The 23,423-nt window shown below is 37.0% G+C and overlaps 1 protein-coding gene across 1 annotated transcript in view; it reads left to right on the top strand.

Moving 5' to 3' along the window:
* Itgb8 (integrin subunit beta 8) overlaps positions 1-23,423 on the top strand; it is an 85,818-nt gene that overhangs the window by 34,644 nt on the left and 27,751 nt on the right. Inside the window, exons 2-6 of the mRNA XM_059279466.1 lie at positions 427-512; positions 6,618-6,792; positions 14,668-14,914; positions 16,302-16,467; positions 16,944-17,102. Coding sequence (XP_059135449.1) covers positions 427-512; positions 6,618-6,792; positions 14,668-14,914; positions 16,302-16,467; positions 16,944-17,102 — 833 coding nt within the window. The remainder of the gene's footprint in view (positions 1-426; positions 513-6,617; positions 6,793-14,667; positions 14,915-16,301; positions 16,468-16,943; positions 17,103-23,423) is intronic.

Below are 23,423 nucleotides of genomic sequence, written 5' to 3'. Positions count from 1 at the left end.
AGAAATTTCCCTCACTGTGACTCAGCATGGCTTCACATGTTGATATGCTAATTTTTACAGGAAAAACATCAGAAGGAAAAGTACCTGCTTGGTTCAGAGATTATGAACTATGACTTCAATGAACTAAAACTTTAAAGGATCCCTTGCAGTGTAGCACAACCTATAATAAAGCTAAAGCCCTAGATACAACCAAGGTCACATTTCTACCCTCTTCCTCTCCCCTGATCTTAGAAAATTAAATACTCTCCAGGTGCTTGTTAATGGCAACGAGCAAGTTAATGTTTCCTAAAGAAACTATACATTATCTGATGCCATCTGTTTTTAACAAAAGATGACCTTATTTCACTTTTCCAACTGCATTTCAAACTGTGTACACTTTCCACCTTGAAAGAAAAGCTTAATGGTTCCTCTTTACTTGAATTCCAGAACACAATAGATGTGCCTCTTCAAACGTGGTCTCCTGTGCCAGGTGCCTCCAGATGGGTCCAGAATGCGGATGGTGTGTTCAAGAGGTGTGCCTTTTTTGTTGTTGTTTTTGTTTGTTATTGTTGCTGCCACTTTTGAGTTTTTTTCATCCTTAACTTTCTCTCTAACCTGACTTCATACCCCTAATATTCTATACTATAAAGATGCATCAGGAACAAGAAAGATAACCCTGAGCATCAGGAAAATTTTATTTGGTTTTCTGTGGGAAAGCAGCTTATCTGGTTGAATATAAAATCAAGTGTAACATTTTTATTAGGAAAAGTGTGGTAATTTTGACATGAAGTGCAAACTATTTTATGTTTTCCATCTGTTCTATAGAAGAAGTTGGCAAATACATATAATAACTTTTGATAGTTCAGTAGACTTTGATATAAGATTCTTGTTGCAACTTGCAATACAAAATTATATGCCCAAGTTTGATTGCTTTCTTAATACTTGCTTATAAAAGAAAAGTAAGATGATTCATTGGTCCATTTTACTTGTTTTTAATATGAAATACTAAAAGTTCAGTTATTTCCTAACATTGTATAGCAATTTTTGGTTTCTCATGGAAAATGTGATGCCTTTATTTTTACACTTGAACCTGTTCCTGAAGTATTGAGTATATTTAAATCCTATGGAGTGGAGAATAATTCAGTATTATTGTTAAAAGTTAATGTTTTTCATTCTGTGCAGAGAAACAAATTCCAACAAAATTCTTAATAAAAATTAAAATGACTTCTTTTTTGTCTTGCTCTAAAGTTGTTTTATGAGGTATTTAAAATCAATAATCTTAAGTCAGGGGCACTTACATATAATGTTTTCCCAAGGTGTCATCTGCTAAATTGGAATCTCTTTGTGAGATTGCCTGGGTAGTTTTGTAGTTACTTATGCAATTCCTGGGAATTGCAACTAACAGGTTTTCAGAGACTTCTACCTGACATGGACATGAATCTCTAGTTTTACTTCCTCTAATTTAGTTCAACGACTAAACTTGCATTATACTGTCACCCTCTCTTCTTATCCCCCACTTCATGCCTGAAGCAGGAAGACAGAGACCACTGAAAAGTAGCAAGGATGATGGGTATCGCTCTCTTCTATGAACAAATTAGGGTACAAGCACAGAAGGGATTCACATACAGTATCCATATCTAAAAGTTACCTTTTCTGCTGACAGTTTCATGTAATCCTGTGTGCTCTGGGCTAACATAATGGGAAAAATCAGATGTCATTAATTAACAAGGAAGTACTTTATCACAACTCATCAAGTCAGACAATGTCACAAAAAGGAAGATTCCAGAGTTTCTTAGTCCAAGTTTTATCATCTAAAGACTAGACAGAATTCTTGCCATTCTCTGAACGATGATTTCCTCACTCATCTCTATAGCCTTGAATGTGGAATTTACTTGTAGGGTTCTCTGTTAGGAATGTTTTGTGGCCTAATTTTCCTGACCCTAAGCCAGTTATTCACTCATCACTAAAGAAGATCCTTAGAGCCCTACTGTTTGTGCCAAGCCAACTTCAGTTGCTGAGTGCTTCAGTGGGAGTTGTTGGAAGGAGCTTTCTGAAATATGCTTCAAAGCCTAGTTGTCAGCCAAGTGTGACATCAGGTCCCAGAGACCACGCCTCCTCCTATTTGTGATTGGCACAAAAGGGGAAAATATTGGCAGCCCTGAAAATACCCATGTGTCTTGTCACAGAAGCAGGGACTTAGGAGTATGCCAAGGAATGGGAACTGAGAAGGAAGAAAGCCAATGCAAGGGAGGTGCTGAAAGGTACAAAGGAAACCTGTTTCAACTGTTGCACTTGCAAACAGGGACATTGGGGAGAATTTGCAAGATTATTCTTGTCTACATACCACAATGTAAGGTAGTATATATAGTTTAGAAAGATCAAACCCTAGTTCCAAGTTTCTAACTATAAACTATGTAAACAACTATGTACACTATGTTGCTTCATCCCTTTAAATCATTTCCCTATCTCTAAAATGGAAATACTGATTGTATCCACCTGACACTTTAACCAATAGATAATGAAGTAACATACAGCATAGGACATTGCTTGAGATACAGGAGTTGTGACTATAGATATTTTACTTATGTTTAAGGAACTGGGACTGCTGAGCCAATAATTCAACCAGGAGCTGGGGAGATGGCTCAGAGTGAAAGTGCTTGCTGTACAAGGACCTCAGTTAGGACCCCCAATACCCTTATCAAAGCCAGGTGTAGTGGCACACATATGTAACTCCAATACTGGAAGGTGAAGACAGACATATTCCTAGGGCTTGCTGGCAAGATAGTCTAGTTGAGATGGCAAACACCAGATTCAGTAAAAAGACCATATCTCAAAAACTAAGGTAAAGAAGCAATGGAAAAAGACATCTAAACATCAACTTCTACTCTCCACATGTACTTGTGTGGGCAAGCACAGTTGCATACACATACATACACCACATATGCACACAAAAATAATAATAAAATAAAATAAAAAATAACACAATCTCTGAAGGTACAATCTGCCATTATTCATATTACTAAGAGTAGGAATTGTGTAATCCCTGTAGGCTGGTATGATATCAAGAGATGAGATCACCCACCATATAGACACAGATATAGGTGGTGACCCTGATTTCGCAGCCAGAAAAAGATGGAGGGAAAGAAAAGGATGAGGGAGTGTTTTCCTGATCATGACGATAATGAATGAAAAATAGCTTAATAAACATGATTGTATAATTTTCAAAGCTGGTCAAAATCCCATCCCCTCCAAGGCTCAGGCAATAATCCAGAAGGGATGATAGAAAAGATGTAAGAGCTTGAAGATAAAGCTGAGAAATGCTCTCTACTAGGAATGAGGAAGCCCTTGCACTCCAAAACTCACAGCAGTTGTGGCTACCTGCACTGGGCCTGCATAAGACTGGTCTTGTCAACAACTGGTTATGGATGGGAGAGAGGCTCACAGAGCCCTTCCCTCCCTACCAAAATACTAGTAACTAAAAGATCCTAAGAGAAGTGTGGTCATTTTCTTTAGCTGTGAACTAAATGGTGAGCCCACAGGCTTTAGTACATAATTCAAACCCATGAACACAAAGACAGTCCTGGGTAAACAGGAGGTCACAAAACAAAACAAATAGACTTGAATGTGGGAAAAAGCTTTGTAGGGAGGAGGAGGCATTAGTGGTCGAGAGAAATAAAGGGGGAATAATAGTAATCAGAGAGTATTATATGCATATATGAAACTGTCAAAAATTTAATAAAAATCCTGTCTCAAAAATCACTATGAATATAGACAGTATATACTCAATCTGCTTGCATTCATAAATGGCATTTTAATCTATCATTCCATAATCTCTATTTTTCCCTTCCTTCCATGCTCAATAAAACTATTAGAAAAACAATTGAGATAGAAAGGACTTTATTAATATTACCTAGTTAACACTCATGTTTCTAGTTAACATGGTTAAGAGCCACATTGTTTTGAGCAACTCTCTTCTGTCTTGGCTAACACAGCCATCACAGTATCACAGTGTGGGCCTGACTTGAAACCACAGTTATCATAGAATAGGATGTGAAGGGCACTCACTGTTCAAAAGGAGATGATAAGACCCTTCCATTTCCAAGCAGATTGCTGGTTTTGGAAGCCTAAAAGACTCAGACATTAGTAGGGGGAAATTGCATTTTGTTTATACACCCAGAGTTTTGTGCTAATTCACAGAAGAGGTAACTGGTGAAAAGCCAGTGACTTCAGCCTGGGACTCTCAATCTCAACAGATCTTAGCTACAGAAATGTGGAGTCTGATTTCCCCAGTATTTTTCTTGAAGAAAAAGTAAAACACAAGGGTTAGAAGAAATTAAAATGACATAATCTGCCAAGAAATTAAAAGAGTGTGGTTTCAAATTGCTTTTCTTTCAAACGGAAATTAAGCCACAATGGGCAAGCGCCTTTTCTTTCCTTTTCAAACCTAATTGGCCAATTGGCAATGCTTTTCTGACTTAGTGCTTACAGTGGGCTAAAACAGCCATTCTGATTCAGACATTGCAAAATAATTGAGAAGATTTTGCTATTTCAGCAAAACTATTTGACATTTAAAGGTCATGTGGCATATAGCTTGATGTATACTTACAGGAAAGTAGCCACCCTTCCTTTCTCTGTTCTGTACACCCAAGTTCAGAAAGTCTAGTAGGCTGCAAAGGAAGATGGGAGCTGTTTATATTTTATTTCCATTGCACAATCTAAAAATCTTGGGGATGCTTTATCTGGAAAACACATGTGGCCCTTTACATGACATATGAGTACAAACCTTTTGTACTCTCAGTGTCCCCACAATGGGAGAAAGAGTTCTTCACCTAACCTGAAGCACACCAGGAACTAGGAATGGTGGCACATGCTGTAGCAGTTACTGGCTACCTTTCTCTGAGGAACTCCAAGCAGTTTATACACTACATCTGGCTGATAGTTGTAGGTGTTACCAGCTGATATGACAAATTTATATATAAGTAAAGGCTCTGACTTGTAAACTTCTGGTTAAAATCTAGGTGAAGGTTAAATGCAAGGCAAATTTAAATGTCTGTTTCCACCGTACCATTTAGCAAATACCTGTAAAGTTCAGTTAGAAAGAAAGGCACATTGCCTTCTCCCTTTTCATTGTGTTAGGATCACCAGCAAGAGCCATACACTAATTAGGAATAAACACTGTGAAGACCAGACAGCTGCCAAACACAGTCTGCAGCATGTTCTTCTTGCCTTGTTCTATTACTGTCTTCTGAAAATGGAGCATTTTGACATGAACCATGTAAAGACAGACAAAATGTCACATTTATCCTATGGACTTTAATTTTCCAAACCATGCTCTAAATTGAGAAAGAACAAACATTTTTTGAATGTTTTATATTGCCTGGTATGATTCTACCTAATTGTTCCCTGATGCTGGGGATTCATTCTTCATAATTAATGATCTCATTTTCAGCATGCCATTTAAACTTTATAATTCCCTTTCTTCATGACATATGACATTCTCTTGCCCCTTAGCTTTACTTCCATAATAATTATATTTTTCTGCTTAATGACTGAATTCATCCATGATCTGTTGATTTCAGTAGTGAAGACTCTAGCTGCCTTGATCTGTACCCTGAACACTTTGAAAACCATTTTTCTGTAGTTAAGTATCTGCTCAACAGTCTTTCTCCAAATGATTAATTAAGTAGAGATCAGATTCCCTGAACCATAGGAATTAAAGGTAAAATGATTGAATGCTGGACCAAAACAGCCCTTCCAGAAGATTGCTGAAAAAATATTCAGCTCACATGTAACTATCTCAAATAATTTATACCAATATATATCCATAGTAAAATATTTCCATACTTTTCAATACAATCTGAATGGTCATGTGAAAAATAGAAGTATCATTTTTTATCTCAGTCAGAACAAATTAACTTTTAAACATATTCCATTAATCCTAAGCATATGGATGACTCTTAAACAACTAGCTACTGTTTTATGCTGAACTATCATGAAAGGTTTAGCTTTAGATGTAAAATCAGGACTGGAATCTTCTACCACTGTGCCATCACAAGCATCTTTCTTGGTTTATCCAATTATTCAACAGGCTGATTTCTATATAAGAAGCATCAGAGATTGATGGTCTGAGAAAGCAGACTTCCAATTCCTCCTTATTCGAGCTGTCAGCACAGTTAGTGGTGTGATTTTGAAGGAGTTGTTCTCATCTCCTGAGCACAACAGCACACAGTAGACATGCCAGCTGTGTTCCCTGAAACATGAGGCATACATGTGGCAACAATACATTGTCTACTTTGATTAATTACTTTTTAGATCTGTCTTTCTGAAGTCAGATGTTTAGAAAGAATGAAGCTGGTGTAATTTTACAGTGCTCAGTCAACAACAATGAAAGTACTTGATTAATCTTCTCCTCTTTATTAACTTGTTTTCTTATTTTTAAATAAAATGTAGAAATAAAACTTTTATTCCTGACAAATTTGCCCATACTTTTATTGGAAGCATGCAGCTAATTTATGCAATGACCTAATTTGCTCTACACGGGAAATGTCTCCTTTGTAATATTTGTATTGTACAGGTTTCTTAAGTTGTCACTGAGAGGATTTGCTAAAACATCAGTGATTTTCTTTTTTTTTAAACAGGATTTTGTTTCAGGTGGATCAAGAAGTGAACGCTGTGATACTGTTTCCAATTTGATAAGCAAAGGCTGTCCAGTTGATTCTGTAGAATACCTGTCTGTGCGTGTAGTAACACCAAGTGAGAATGAAATCAATACCCAAGTGACACCCGGAGAAGTCTCAATCCAACTGCATCCAGGTTTGGTGATTTTCAAAGAAATCTGTGATGACCATTAATTTGCAATGACAGCTCATAGTGACTTGCTCACAGTTAATATGCTGCAGCAGACAACAATGTAGTTGAAATCTTAGTGAGCTCAGATCAAGGAACTATGGTTATAGTCCCTGTCTATATGTTTGTAGCTAAGCTGTGTGGCCTGGGCCACACTATAAACCTTACTACAACCTATTATAACTCTGTTCTGATCATACAGGCCACTCACACTGTGATGTAATTGTGCTCTGATTCCAATGAAGCTCTGGGGAAAGAGAACTTTTTGTTGTATTCAGTTATTTAGTTGGTAGAGGGTGAAGGGGCTTGCATGCCACAGTGCACATAGAGTCAGAGAACAACTTGCAAGAATCAATTCTCTCCTTCAGCCTTGTCTGTTCTGATGGCTGCACGACCATTGGCAAGCCTGGTAGCAAGTTCTCATACCAGCTAAGTCCAGAAAGGGAACATACTTTTTTGTTCTCTTTCTCCATTCCTCAGAGTGCTAGAATAGAGTAAATCCTCCATAAGTACTTATGTGATGCATTGATTCATTAGTTAGTGGGAAATACAAATTAGTTAAGTACTTAGAGCCTTTGGTATGAACTTTTAAACACAAAACTATCATTCATTATTACCATAATTACCTTAAATAGCTTTGTGATGGAATTTAAGATTAACGTGTACTTTTCCTCATACATTTCTCTGTTATCTCCCCTTCCATAGCAGTGTGCCCCACAGTCTGACACATATTGTAGCTCTGGAAAACATCCATTCCCCCAGGTATATAGAATTCCAATATATGAACTATATACAAGATGTCAAAGTACACAGATATTACCACAGAGCTAGAAGACTGGTTTAAAATAATATTAAATTGTTTCCAACTCTTCATTAGTTCACTGTGGGTGGTCATATCTTGTCATTAGTTTTTGTTTTTAATAATATAATAATAATAATAATAATAATAATAATTCTTGCTACACTTCTCATCTCACTCTAAATGCTGAACTATTTTTCTAGACTGATTAGTTATCAGCAAAACAAAGTCTGTTTCTTTCCCTGGACATGTTCCTAGCTTCCATATAAAATGATGATACAGTTCCATATGGAAATATATGAGCACCAGCAGGAAAGGGATGCATAGCCAGTACAGGAATTCTAATCAGTTAATAAAGATTATGGTTCTTGTCACCTGCTATTTTTTAAAAAAGGCAATGTTTACTCAATCCAGTGTATTCACTAAAATCTGACCTTAACATTCCAATAATTACACGTCTTGCCTCACACACAGCCTTCTAAAGTTATAATAGTCTGACCACCTCTAATGACTTTTTTCTCTACCTGGTTTTACAGTACATTCATGATTTCAGGTTTTCTAATCTCTCCTAAACTACTTCTAAAAATGCCAGTCTCCATATTTTACCAGCCTCTGTGTTCTGACAGCATTCTCATCCATCACCTTTCCACCTTTGCCTCTACAGTCTTTCTAGGGTGGGTTTGTTTTGTTTGTTTTCTGTGTTAACATTGGATAGTAACACATATGACACTCCATTATATCTTGGCTTTCTGTCTCATGTTTCTGGCTTACTCCTAGAGTACATCTGAATTTAAAGGCACTCTGTTACCATGGTCTTTACCCTAAGCCTCTCTTCAAATTCTACAGATTCCTGCATCACCACTCTGCACTTAACCTCAAGTTCTTTATTAGAGAAAAGCGTAAAACTATCCCCTTCAATATCTGCAGAGGAAATAAGGGGTGGGGGGACTAGAAAGCAGAACAGCTGAGCTTAATTAATAAATTTGATGCCTTAGCCTGTTCAGCTGCCACAACACAAATGCCTCACATTTGGTGACACAATGTCACAGAAAGGTTAAAATTTCAAAGACCAGGGAAGTTCAAGAACAAGGTATAGGCAGATTTGGTTTCTAGTGAGGGTTCTCCAGGCTTACAGGTGTTCACTTCCTGGTAAGTCCTCACATGGCAGAGTTGAAGAGGAAAGTCATAGGAGTGGGGATGATATGGAATAAAACTCTCCAGTATCTCAGAGGACTACTAATCCTATCATAAAGTAACATTTCCCATTATCTCATCTAAACCTAATTACATCCCAAGGTCCCCTCTCCAAATACTATTCAGCTTATAACACTTGATAAATGAAATGTTATTTTTAAAGTCCATAAAATATATTAAGAAATCAATCACAGAGAAGAACCCAGTTATAGAAAGTAAAAATTATTTCATGACCCATCATCTTTAAACATAGTGCCATAAAATTTGAAATTAAGTCAAAAGATATAATCAAAATTCTAATAATAAACTAATAGTAACAGTAACAAAATACATTCAAATATATAGGTTGTAACTTGAATTGTTCTAAAAAAATTGAAAGTTTTGCTTTTATTTTGAAAAAGAATGAATAAAAATGGACAGAGCATCCAAATAAAAGAATAGCAAAAAATAAGCAATCATAAAATAAAAAAGAAGCAATTAATAAATTTAAAATAATAAAATTAATGAAATAGAGCATTAAAACAAAAATACAAAGATATCTCTAGGTTTTGGGTGTGATTTGCTTTTCCATACTATTAAGCCAATGACCCTATTTTTATAATTAAATACTAATTTCCAGCAGGTTATCCTATTTTATATATTATTTATGTCTAATAAATGCAACTATATCCTTCAAATGCCCTGCTCTTTAGAAAATATTTGCAATGTAAGGACCTATAAATTGCACCGTTTTGCTTATGTGTTCATGAAATTCATATATGTCAATAATTACAGTTTTCCCCTTTTGTAGCTATATTAATGATTTGGGTCTTCTGAAATTATAAGCAGATACCAGAGGCTTCAGAGAAGAAAAGCAGTCCTTACCCTAAGGTTATTTAGAATCCGGTAGAAATAACAGCAATAATATATGTTAGTACATATATCTATTTACTGTGTGCCAAATATGGAACTAAGTATTCTGTGTAAACCTATCTCATAGTAGCTTTTAGAAATTGAAAGAACATAAAGATACCATGTCTGGGACCTCATAATTACATGGCAAACATTAAAATGATGGTATGATCCAGTTGCCAGGGAAACAAGGCAGGGAAGCTCAGCCTGGTCCAAGGAGGAGTAGCTTACTGAAGAGTGTCTTAAAGCAGTAATTACATAAAGAACGAGAGGTTAGCTCACCACAGGCAAAAGGAACGTAAACAGGGCATGGAAGTGTATGTTTGCAGAGTACTTCTGGGGACTTGCAAGCAGTTTTATCTTGTTAGACTTAAGATGAAGAGAAAATCAAGATGATGAGGTGCCTTAACCTGTCATGATTAGATACTTGAGCACCTTAAGCAGGCAGTGACATATACAACTTTTTGAGTTTAAAAAAGACAGAGTCCATGGTATAGTGACTATGGGAGAGCAGCACAGCAAAAGACAGTGAAGTGAGAAGGCGAAATGCAGGGGAGAGTCAGAAAGTTGAGTTTGAGGCCAACCTGAGATACATAGTGAGATCCTGTCTGAAACAACAGTAAAAGGAAAAGCTGGTAGAAAAGGAGATAAGACAAGAGAGGAGGAGAGAGATTCACAATGGAAAGAAAATACCAAGGAGGAAATGTTATGATCAGCCCTAGACTGTAATCAATTATAATTATTTTCCACATAGTTGGCCTTGACTATCAACTATGTTTAGTGGTTTGACTGTTTAATGTTGGGGATGGGATCTAAAATTAGTTAGAAAATGTGATTTAAATCACACATACAAAAAAGGGGGGCCTCTATCCAAGAGAACCTGACAATATTTTAAGAATATTCACATAAACACACACCCCACTATATTCTTCATACTCACTTGCACTCCACAAATAGAAGCTGATGAAGACATGAAAAGTATGTGCCTACACCAAAAACTTGAACAAAACTGAGGCATAGTCAGAAACTCACTTCTCACTGTCTAAGATTTCCTCTTAGTGAGGCTGATAAAGAAAGATATCAGCAACATAATCAGTCATTGCCCCTTATCCTCAACACTCAAAGCAAAGTGACTTGAGTGACTATGATCTTCTTCAGCAAGCCCACCTTTTTAATCCTTCACAAACAGTTCCACTGACTAGGCATCAAGTATTCAAACATATGAGCCTATGGGGGCTTTCTCATTCAAATCATCCTAATGCCGAAAAAGTAATATTCTTTTGATAAAATTGCAAATCATATTTTGCCTCTAGTTAGAAATGCATGAGGTTATCCTTTTTAATTTATTTTTATGTTTATGGGTATTTTGCCTGCATACGTTTGTGTACCACTTGTGCACAGTACCCTCAGAGACCAGAAGAGGGCTTTGGATACCCTAGGATTGGAGGTACCAATTGTTCTGAGCAGCATGTAGGTTCTGGAAATCAAATCTAAGTCCTCTGGAAAAGCAGCTAATGCTCTTAACCACTGAGCCATGCCTTTGGCCCAGGAAGCTGTTCTTGTAGGAGGAAAGATCAAGAGTGATGAGCTCTCACTTCCTTCCCTACCCACTACTGTCAGTCTCTCAGTTTTAAACCACTGGATAGAACCAACAAATGCTTGATGAGCCTTGTGTTGCCACTTCATGCCAGAGTTCCATGGTCCACCAGCACAGTTCTGCGGTTACTCTCATAGTTCCTTTGACAGCAATCCTGGGAAGTAAGACAAGCCTGAGTACACCAAGCTAGGTGTGGCCTCTTTAATTAAATAGGCCATTTTGGAATTTTATTATTTGGATATCCTAAAGTGTCCATGTAATCTCGTTATAGAGTCACTTATAATTGCACAAAGGACAGAGTCTGGGTTGAGTGTGAATAATGGACTTAAGAGTGACTTTGGCAACATTTAATTAAAGAATTGTTTGATCAGCTAAAGTATACCAGTTGTGTAGAGTATATGAATGTAGTACATCCATCTCAGCATAGCTCATCTCACATAGTTCCTCTAATATCAAAACATTGAGGACTGTGTTAACAACCAGGTCTTAAGTCATGTATCTATATACATTTCCCTCTGAGGCAGCTTAACCAAACCCTTTCTAGTGTCATCTGGTTATTGGTCTGTGTGGACTATACTCTAATATAAACTAAATGGTTATACAGGGGGACATAGTACCTACATAGCCGTGAGATGGTGTTTCTACTGCCTTTACCTATAGAATATTACAAAACCCATTCTTTTCTTCCACATATATAATTGTCTAATCCAAAGGCATCCTGAGAGCACATTATGGATAATGTCTCAAACTCACAGGCAAGGAAGGCATGGTAATCAAACTTGATCTCATCTTAACAAGCAAAGTAGGATTTGGCGTCAGACTGTCCAGGGCTATCTAACCTGAACTGGCAAAATCTCACTGGCAGTTTAGGGGTCTTAAAATGTAAAAGTAGAAATTACTGTTCTCTTGTGCAATGACTAAAAGGCTCAGTTAAGAAAATATTTATTTTTAAATGACAACTTGTCCGATTGAGGTCTTAGGCCATGTTGAGGACTGACTCGGGTACCTGTGCTAAGGCCAGCACCTAGGTAATCAAAGATCCTGTCACAGTAGCCTCCAGGGCTTTCTTATCATCTCTCCTCTGCTGAGCCAGTAAAAGATTTTGCTGGCTAGGCTGTGAACAAGTTTTGTCAGCACAGGTCCCCTGTTTGGCTGACTTTTGTCTGGAGTACCTTCAGTAGCTTAGGCCCCCAAAGACGCCTTTGTAGATGATGCACAAACTGTGCCTTTCACTGAGGTCACCACCCCATATTTTTGCTGAGTTCCATGCACAATATGCTGAATAACTGCTACATCTAGCATCATCTGTAAAAACTCAGAGACTAATTCAATGTCAGACAGAGTTACCATAAACTATAATGATTCACCAAGATAAAAATACTATGCAGCTAATGCTTAAGGCCTTTAGCAATATGCTCAAGTCAACAGTCAAAAAAAAAAAAACCTACACAATTTATATATTTTTTAAATGCTGACCCATGTGTCACCCCTTCTGCATGAACTATGCTCTCCAATTGGCCCTGTGTACTATTTTCTGATATTCTCCTACATTTAATTCTCCACTTTAATTACAGAATGTCTCTACTGGTACTTTTCAGTACAGAGTCAAAAAGTAAACAGAGTAAATGTGCTCTGGAGGCAGGCCAGCTCCTAAAGAGGAGTAGAGAATGGAGGAGGCTAGCTTATGCTTGCCCCACTTTTCCTTCCAAACTTCTGGGATGCAGAACTCAGAATATTACATTCATAGGGCTTCCTACTCAGGTAGGAAACTGGAAATGAATGAACACCCTTCCTTTTCTGTATTTGTTTTTATCCCCCCGTAAAGCATTGCTATTTTGATAGTTAGATAGTTCAGATTGAATAACATTGGAACTGTAAAAGAATTTAAAGAAAAACACAGGAACAATTCATTGATTAGGTAAATCTTTTAATAACTATATCATCCTACTGACTATGTAGATATACAAATTGTAATTTATTTTTATAGAATATTTCCCAGTTGAAATGGTCCCCATGGATGAACAGTTAATGATTTGAAACCTTTTGATCTATTATTTTAAAAGGAGAAATTCACATATTTTAAATAGGTGATTTTTCACAGTATATCTTAAATGCCGACCTAGAATTTGAAGAGTCTAGATTTAAAAAAAAAAACCCAGATTCTATGTCAAATTATAATGCGGCCAAGAATTAATAATGTGAACTGCAGACATGTGCCCTTGGGAAACTCTTTACCTGTTGTGGTGATGACTGTCTCTTCCAATCCAGTTATTTTACTCAAGGCCAATACCTGGCCTCTGTGATGTGCATACATTCACTGAGCCCCCTCCATGTGTTGAACTAACAATTTGCACACCTTCAATATGGCATGCCTGGTTTTCTGCTCTAACCCACTGTCTCACCTACTAGCCAAAAGGAAGAAACTCATCAGCTGATTCATAATGTGCAACCATTATCTCAAAGAGCTTCATGTACTGTCAAGTGCCAAAGGGTTCACATCTCATTGATAAAGGCACCTTACCTCAGAAGAATGAATTAACACCTACATTTAATAAAAGGTCATTTTTTAAAAGATATCTTTCTGATTAGCACAGCCACCTGAACCTTTTTCAACAGAATACTGCTTACTGTTTTGCATTATTCTTTCCTAGCTTTGAGGGTGATGGGCAATTCATGTCATGTAAATGATTCCTCCTACATTTGTATTGAGCTGGTCTATTTTTTTATTTGTATATTGTCTCTAGAATTGTCAGAAATGCATTGTTGTAGCTTAGATTTGAAATGTCCCTCATGGCTCCTATGTTTGAACACTTGGTCTTGGTCCCCAGCTTCTGACACTGTTTTGGAAGGATATGGCTGGGGGAAGTGGGTCACAGTGGTAGGACTTTGAGAGCTGGACACAACCCTGTGAGTCATCAAGCTACTGCTACCTCAACTACCGTGCCGTCCCCACCAAGATAATAAGCTGTATCCTCTGATCTGTAAACCCAAACAATCCTTTTCTGCTTAAGTTACCTCTATCCAGTACTGGATCACAGTGATAAAAAAAAAAAAAAGTAACTTGATAATGTATAAATTTAGGATTACTGTGCTGCTACTAAAGTATCACTGTAAACCATCAAGATGGCTCAGTGGCTACAGGAGCTTGTCATACCCGACTATCCTGAGTTCAATCTCTAGGATTCACAAGAGAGAAGCACAGAACTGATTCTGATTCCTATAAGTTGTCGTCTGATCTCAACACATATGTTGTTACAAGTGTGCTTACATGCATATATACATACACACATGCATGCACACACCAAATGCATCTAAGATGTGTAAATGAAGACTATATGATGTTTTCCTTTCTTTGAATTAGGAGCTGAAGCTAATTTCATGTTAAAAATCCGTCCTCTGAAGAAATACCCTGTGGATCTTTATTATCTGGTTGATGTGTCAGCATCAATGCACAATAATATAGAAAAATTGAATTCTGTTGGAAATGATTTATCCAGAAAAATGGCGTTTTTCTCCCATGACTTCCGTCTTGGTTTTGGTTCATATGTGGATAAAACTGTCTCACCTTACATTAGCATCCATCCAGAGAGGATCCATAACCAGTGCAGGTAGCTAATGTTTCATGTGGATAATATTAAAAGAATCTTTCTTATAAAAAAAAAGCTCATGTTGTTTGTTCTTATAGGCTTACTGTATTTCAAAATATTGTCTTATTAAATAAAAGTTAAAATATTTGAGGAGGATCCTTGTTCCTCTATGGAAACATTTGCCTCTAGCTTGGGTTTTAAGTTACATTCCTTCAAATATTGTTTATTCACCTTTTGTCATACAAAATAATCTTACCTATTATTAGTAACCCTGTGTGAATTTCCAACAATGAGGCTGATATGCATTTAAGTACCTCTGGAAATTCTATATACCTCCTTTGTGGTTGCTCTGAATTTATTAAATTTAAGTTTGACACATTTTAGAGTATTTATCACCTCAGTGCTACACTGATACCTTACTGTATTGTGATGGTATATATTTATGTTGTTAATGATGTAACTAACTTCCTGAAAGACAAGGGATCAAAAAATAAGAATTTGATTCTAAATAGCATTTGCCTCCCCAAGGAAAGAAAACTAACTTCAAGCATGCAAGTTTTCTTATAGTGTCATCTGTTGAATTTTCAGAGAAATGACTTTGTAAATCTCTTATTCCATAAATCATTTTCTTTAAAGATATTTTCTACTTCTATAAACTGCTCAAATAATTTCACTCTACAAATTCCAACTTGTAGACTTTGAGAAGTTTTCTCCTAATTGCTATTTCTTTATCATTCACTGTGGTTTTCTGAGGTCGGGTGTTATTTTGTTGCTCGGATTGACCCTGAACTCATGAATCCTCCTGCATCTGCATCCTGAGTACTTGGGTTACATTATGCCCAGCTTGAACAATCTCCTTGAAGGAGAGCCCACCTGAGGACCGAGTCTCTTTCTGAGTTACAAGAGTGTTTATTGAAGTCATTCTTATACATTTTACTGCTCACTAATAATTCCACAACAAGCATCATTTTCAAAATTAGTGTGATATCTTTTTAGAAATAACAAGGTAATATACTATTTGAGCTGAATTCACAAACTATCTCCTTGGATGTGTTTCTCATCAGCTCCAGGGCCAACTGTGATAGGAAATTACTAAAAATCTTTATATCCCTTTAAACAAAGTGTTCATTAGCATATTGAAGGGCTTCATTGTCCTGTGTTCATGAAACACATAGAATCTTCTTCATTTTTAACATTAATCATACAGTTCTATTTTCTGATCACAAATAAGTTTCACCAACATTGAATTCTCTAATCTTATAAATTTTTATGGTGTAAAAATTTCCCTACACCTCCAAAAAAATCCCCTTCTTTCTTTTACCAACTATATAATTTGACTATTAGTAGCACTTTGAAAAATTTAAGGGAGCATAGAACACTAGATTTTGGACTTCTTTTTCCCATACAGTGACTACAATTTAGACTGTATGCCTCCCCATGGATACATCCATGTGCTGTCTCTGACAGAAAACATCACTGAGTTTGAAAAAGCAGTTCACAGACAAAAGATCTCTGGAAACATAGACACTCCTGAAGGAGGTTTCGATGCCATGCTTCAGGCTGCTGTATGTGAGGTAAGCAGTTTTGCCTGCTGAGTGTTTGAATTCTCAGATGTAGCAGAGGGTATAAGAGTTTTATGTTCTGGTTGGTTCATGGAGCAGAAACAGTATGGAAGAATTCATTTTTAAAAAATCTCATTTCTCATCACTATTAGGATTCATTTTGGTATATATTGGGATAGAGGAGCCAAGTTGGGGAAGGGCTATAGAGAGAAAACAAGATTTTACAAAGGAGATGCTCTTTGCTTGTATACACCTCAGGAAAAAGCCAGAAAGAGCCTGTTGTCCCATTCTCGTCATGTTGTCGAGCTTATTCTTCCTCCAGTGGGGGAGTAAAGGGTAAACAACTGCATGGGCATGCTATTTTAGAGACACTACATCATTCAAGCCTGACTTGGTATTTGTCAACTCAAATATATCGTTTACTTGAGGCAAAGACCACAGTGAGATCCATGTCATTGTACAAGGTCTAATTACATGTTTATTTTAAGAGTCATATTGGATGGCGAAAAGAAGCTAAAAGATTGCTGCTGGTGATGACAGACCAGACATCACATCTTGCTCTTGATAGCAAGCTGGCAGGCATAGTGGTGCCAAATGACGGAAACTGCCATATGAAAAACAACGTCTACGTCAAATCGACAACCATGGTAATGTAGCAACAGCTCCTTCCTAGCTACGCTGATTCCTGGGGCTAAAATGCAAGTTTAAATTGTCAGTTCAACCATTCTTGTCCCAGGAAATTATGTAAAAAGCAAGATGTAGAACCAAGATGGGCCAGGAATCAATACCTATAGAACAGTATAGTAAAATCACTGCTCAAGAAAGTTGATGGCTAAAAGACATTGGCATTGTCTAGTAGCTGACTCTTTGACAAGCTACTACGAAGGGTAGAATTTTTGAAAGAAAGTGATACAAGAGATTATTTTCATGTGATTCAAAGACCTTGAAAGAAAGAAAAACACGGCATTGTTTTGTAGAAATAAGCTACTTCTATGAGGTTGGTATTTATAAATAGAATAAGAAGTGATAAGAAAAATGGAATTGGTCTAAAAAATCTTCAGAATACAGTACTAGATAAGCTAAATAAAGATCATTGGGAAAAGCATAAAACAAGGCAGACTTTATATACAGACACCACTCATCCTCCCTCTGCAACACATCTTTGTGTAGGACTGCTTGTTAGACGAAGCCTATCTGAATTGCTTCCTAGAGGTTCGCATAAGATTTGAATCGTGTATTTAAATACAATCTTTTATCACCACATCCTCCCTGGTATTAGCTAATTGCAGATATTAAAAAAAAAAGAATAACAAAGTATCATTCGTGTCTGATGTTGACAGCTATTTACTTGGAAACGTTTTCAACAAAGATGCCACGTTTCTCAGTTCACAAGCTCCATTGTCTAGTACCACATAAACTAGTCACAGTGGTGCTGGCTTGAAATTACAGCATTCTGGAGGTAGAGACAAGGGGATCAGAAATTCAATATCATCCTCAGCTATATAGCAAGTTCAAGACCAACCTGGACACGTCAGACTCTGTTTCAAATAATATAATAAAATGAAATAATAAACTATAATAAATAAATTCAATCCTGAGCATATTTAAAATTCAGGCTTTGGAATAACTCCAGGGGCATCTTCTCTCCTGTGCAACTACATTGCATTCTAGTTACTCATTGCTTATCTAGCTTGCTTTCTACTTGGCCTCATTGAATCTAGGGTAGAGGTCTAATGTGTTCCTTGGCAATGGAAAAGAAGACAGGAGGAGCTACTCTATTTTGAGACAAAGGGAAGCTTTTTAAAGGAGAAATGACAATGGTATGATTCCCAAGTCCTGTTATTCTTTTGAAGTCTTGCCAAGTTACTGACATCATCTCTTCATCAGTATATTTGAAAGGATGTTATGGCTCATGCAGGGATGAATCTTTGGGCAAAAATAAAATGTCATGATATTAGACCTAGGTTATGTTAAAAAAAACCTTGTGGGGATAAGTTATAATTTTGTATATAATTTTTGTAGGATTTTAAACCCCATTTGGGTTATTGTGATATGGGAAAACAGGCAATGCATCATGCCCTTCTTTTGTGACCTCAGCCATTATTTAGTGGAATGACTTTTACACATGTCATTCCTGTGATTTATTGGGTAAATCAAAGAGAAGTGCACTTAATAATAACTTAAAGAACACCTTTATTTCCATTACACCATATTTGTATTTTAAAGAATCCTCTTGCTCAGAATTCTCATTGCTAGCAACAATGGCCAAAAACAAAAGGAGCTAGTGCATTGGAGTGTCTCCTTGGTTGTATGGCCATATGTAAAATGTGCAATGAATGACTCTGAAGCCTTGTGTGTCTCAGGCTACCTTGACTCCATCTCTTGGCATATATCTATCTTCTATCTACCTGCTTTTTAAACACTCTCCATTCTTTCCATGAGTACTATAATGGAATTCTAAATTTTGTATCAGTTAAGCAAGAAATCACACACTCTGCTTCTTAGCCTCATCTCCAGTAATGAATGCCAGTAATGATACTAGACTTCTTGGCCCAAGACTTTGTATTTATAAAGGGAGGTGATTAATTTAATGCCTCTTGTATGTCTAAATCACAGGGACCAGAATTATACTTTTGAGTTATAACCATTTTATGAAGACCAGTGTAACCCCACACTAATCACAATGAGAATTCAATGGCTGAAAGCACCTTTGCAAACACTTCGCATACAGCATGGAATTTGTGTGTATAGTAGTTACCATTATCATCCTTTTCCTAGCAAAAATACTAAAGGTTAGAAAAGCTAAGTTAAATCTGTCTGAGTTAAGTCTTTATGACTGGAAGCTACTAAAATACTAGGACCCATTGCATTTCAATCAGTATTCCTAACCACCTTGTCAATGTGTCTCAACCAAAAGCAAAGAAATAGGGAAATGCTGCTCCTGGTGTGTTTTCGGTTCTAACTTTTACACTGTAGCCTTTACCTACAGAAGAATAACCCTAGATACCTTGGTTTTATCTGAATTATAAAAGAAGATTCAAGGTAATTTTTCTCTAGGCTGTTGGCATTGATGGTACACTATTAAAAAAATCTATTTTCTAGTGTTTTTTACATTATGCAAAATGCCATAATAAAATTTGAGTAGTAACCTAGTGTTTCATTCTGTCCAGCAATAATGGTAACTTAAAGTATAACATTCTCTCCAAAAGGACAGAGGTTCATACAAAATTGTTGATGATGAAAAAGATACATTAGTACTTAAGGCCTAGAAGTCCATTCCGTTTTACCACCCAGCTTTCCAAAATTATTCAACCTCATTCAGAGCCCTCCCATTCATTCCACCCTTGGCAAAGGCCAAGAATTATCCAAAGATCTTTCACCACAACGAAAGGAGACAAAGGAGCATGTGTGTGGAGGCATTGAGTGAACCTGGCCAATGGACAGTTCACATGCTGGTGTAACTCTCAGTCCTGAACACATAAATAAATGCAAATAGACTCACTAGTGTCTCCTGATCAGACTTGGTGTTCTGTGCACCTCACAGCTTTCATGTGCCCCATCATTAGTCAGTGGTTCTTCACTTTTCTTTCACATGCCTCCTCAGAACTTCCTACCACTGGTTCCATCTGGCATTCTTCCCCCTAAACCCCAATAGGAGAGAGTATCTGCTGACCAGGTCAGCATCTTAGATGACTGAGGTAAAACTGCTAAAGGTGAGTCACTATTACTGTAGACTTGTGCTTCCTATCATAGAAAGATATTCAACACTCTTCTTTTTCTTCTCACACAATTTTGCTTAAAGTGTACTTCTCTTTTAGTATTCTATCTGTGAAGCTTTCTACTGGCTATGAAGTACATTCAATTTTTTTTATAACTGCCAAAGAAGAAAGCAAGATTAAGAACATACTTGCTTATTTTTAATTCATAGCTTAGCTACATGAATTGACAAGGTTTTATGAATTATAACATTTATTTCAGAGCTCTTTTTTACTAAAATAAATTTTCTTTAGCAATTTCAAAGTCACAAAGGCATTTATAATTAATATTGACATAAGACAATTCCATTTAAGCAAAGACTTATAATCTTTTAATAAAGAAATTTCTTAATTATTTTTGCCACTCTTGATTAAGAAATGGGCTATTCAATGTCAGAAAGTGTTAAGAATCCTTTCACTTTTCATTATGTGTCCTGGATAAATACTTCCAGAAAGCTAGAAGCCTGTATGCAGTTTTAACAAATATTGTTGCATCTTGTGTGTGTTTTTTTTTAACTAACAAAATACTTGATAGCAGTTGACTGTACTATTTGCTTTAAACTGCAAACATGCTGAGAATATTTCTGCAGTTATTTTATGAAACCAGATTTGAATGCTCTACATGTTCACAGAAAACTAGCCAGGAAATAATCTCAGCAAACAATACCTAGATGAACATACCCCTTAATTGAAAGCAAATGCTACATGCAAAAATCACCTACCCAGGATAAAAGGAGTCTGGCTCTGTTTCTCTAGAACCTCTGGAAAGGAATTCAACTAATAACTAAAAACTAAGGTCAAGAACATTTAAATTGAATTTGCAAGTTTATGGGACAAGATATCTTGATTAAATTAAATGTTTGGGTTAAAACATTTAAGCAGAAAACATCCATTCCCATTCTTTTTAAAAAGCTTACAAAATTAGTTCTTGCCCTTCTTCACCAAGTAGAGTTTCATGATTACAGTTGACACTATCTGGGGCAGATGAGACAAATTCAAACACCTCAGAAGCCAGGGGAACAGGGTTAATGAGTGAGGCAGATCCACCAAAGCACAGGTAAGAGAATGCCTACAGTGTTTACTGTTAACAGTCTTTTTTAAAATGGTCTTCTACTAAGTAGTCCTTCTGTGCATGCCTTTTTACATTTTGGAAGCACAACCTCACAGCCCAGAAGTAGGGATGATGTTTTTCTTCTCTTGGATAAATATGGTAACCGTCAGAAGCTGAACATAATCCCACTCTATTCCATGACAGAGCCTGCAATAGATGCCAGTCAGTGGGACATCAAGACCTGGCCACTTCTCACTATTGGTATGGGCTTAGTAATTCCAGAATCCTGGAGCAAAGCCTTTTTATTCAGTAGTCCATTTATGTGAGATGGTACTACCATAATTCTCAGAAATATAAACTAGTATTTCTATATGCCTTAATCACATGGAAACAGGACCTCAGATACCTTAAAACTGTGTCCTTGTCACATAGTGTGCTGATCACCATCCCCTCTCTATAACACCTACCTGAGATGATCAGCTTGTGAAGAGGTAGGGTTTATTCTGAATCACAGTTTGGGAGGTTATGGTCCATGAGTGTTTGTCCTCATTGCAGTGGTAGTAAAACTGCTTACCTTGTGACCAGGGAGCAAAAGAAGAAAAGAGGGCCAGGGACCCAGAGTTTTCAGGGACCCAGGGCATGCCCCAGTGCCCCGAACACTTCTAATAAACCCCACCAGTCAAAGGTTCCACCTTCACCCCCTAGATTCACAGTGTGTGGACCAGGCTTCCACCACGTGGGCTGTTGAGAGACATTTAAGGTCCAAACTAAGGGCAAAGCTGGCAGTTGCAGAGCTAGGAGATGTAGCTCCAGCATCGTTGCCCTGTCCAGAGCACCACTTCTTGATTCTCTTTGGGACATTTCACTTTTAAGAGGACATTTCCATGCCAAAGACACTTTAGCTATCATGGCAGGGGGAGGGGTTCTACCCTTTAGCAGGCAGTCAAAGAGTGTGTTTCACATCCTCTATTGCATAGGACATCCTATGCAGACACACTCTCAAAACAAACCAGTATCTAGCCCCACTTCTGCCTAACCTGCCCTGGGCCATTACCAGGCTCTCCCATGTACTTAAAAGCCAGGCTGTTGAGACAAAAGTAGACAAACATATCTTTCAAGTTTTCATCTCCAAATGCATTTTCCCTCCCACACTGTTTCTACTTTGTTTTACTCCTCTAAAATATAAACTCACTGAAAGTGAAGGTTTCAATGTCTTTTTATAGTTCTCAGCACTGCAAACTCTGACTTACCTTTTAACTCAATTTTACTTAGGGAGAAGAGATTCTTTAACACTTTCTTTGTCCCCCTGGATATGCATATTATTATAATTCAACTGTATTTCCCAAACAGTAATCTCTTTGACTGAAAGTGTTCCTATCAACCTCTCTTCCCTCCTGACATTTATAAGTCACTTCCCACAAGCTTAATTACTTAGTGGTGCTCCTGGCATGTTCCTTCCCTTTTCCCTTTTGCCTCTGAAATGCACCTTATCTCCATTAATTATTTTCAGAGTTTAGAGAAGCAATATAATGGGTTAGGTGGAGGGAGGAGGGAATATTTGCTAGAATTGAGGAGTCATGACATCACCAGGACAGGGCAGCTGGCTGAGAGGGAGTACATTCTCCTGCTCACAGAAAAAAGGACATAGAAGATAAAATTCTTAAAAGATACTGTGCTGCATGGAGGAGAGGTGAGGAGGTTTCAGAAATGGTAATTAATCCATAGCCACTTGTCAACAGTGGTTTATTTACACATGTGTTAGACATTTATAATCTAAAAAAAAAAAATCTGCCTTGAGGTACTTGGGATTATTCTTTTAAGACAGATTTCTCTCTAGGGGTAAAAAATGTTCTTTTAAACTTAGAAGTCTGACGAAGCTTTTGACCAGCTTGAATGAATGTTCTAGACTTGAATTTTGTGTAATTTTGGCTAACGTGACTTCCTGTTTGTGGATAAGAAAGGAAATTTAAAAGGCTCCTAAAGCTACTCACATTTTCAACTGTTCTTTAAATATTGACTTTGTGTGGATTAAGTATAAGCTGGTTAAAAAGTGGGTTTTTTTTCCTATTTCAAATGAAATGTTTTTAAAAAGTAAGAAGAGTGAGTGCTTGGCAAGCTGTTACTATTTTTTGTCAAAGAAAATATATTTTAAAAGTAACTGT

Source organism: Peromyscus eremicus, chromosome 14 (assembly GCF_949786415.1).
Source record: "Peromyscus eremicus chromosome 14, PerEre_H2_v1, whole genome shotgun sequence".
NCBI lineage: Eukaryota > Metazoa > Chordata > Mammalia > Rodentia > Cricetidae > Peromyscus > Peromyscus eremicus.
This window is presented reverse-complemented; position numbering and strand designations above follow the sequence as displayed.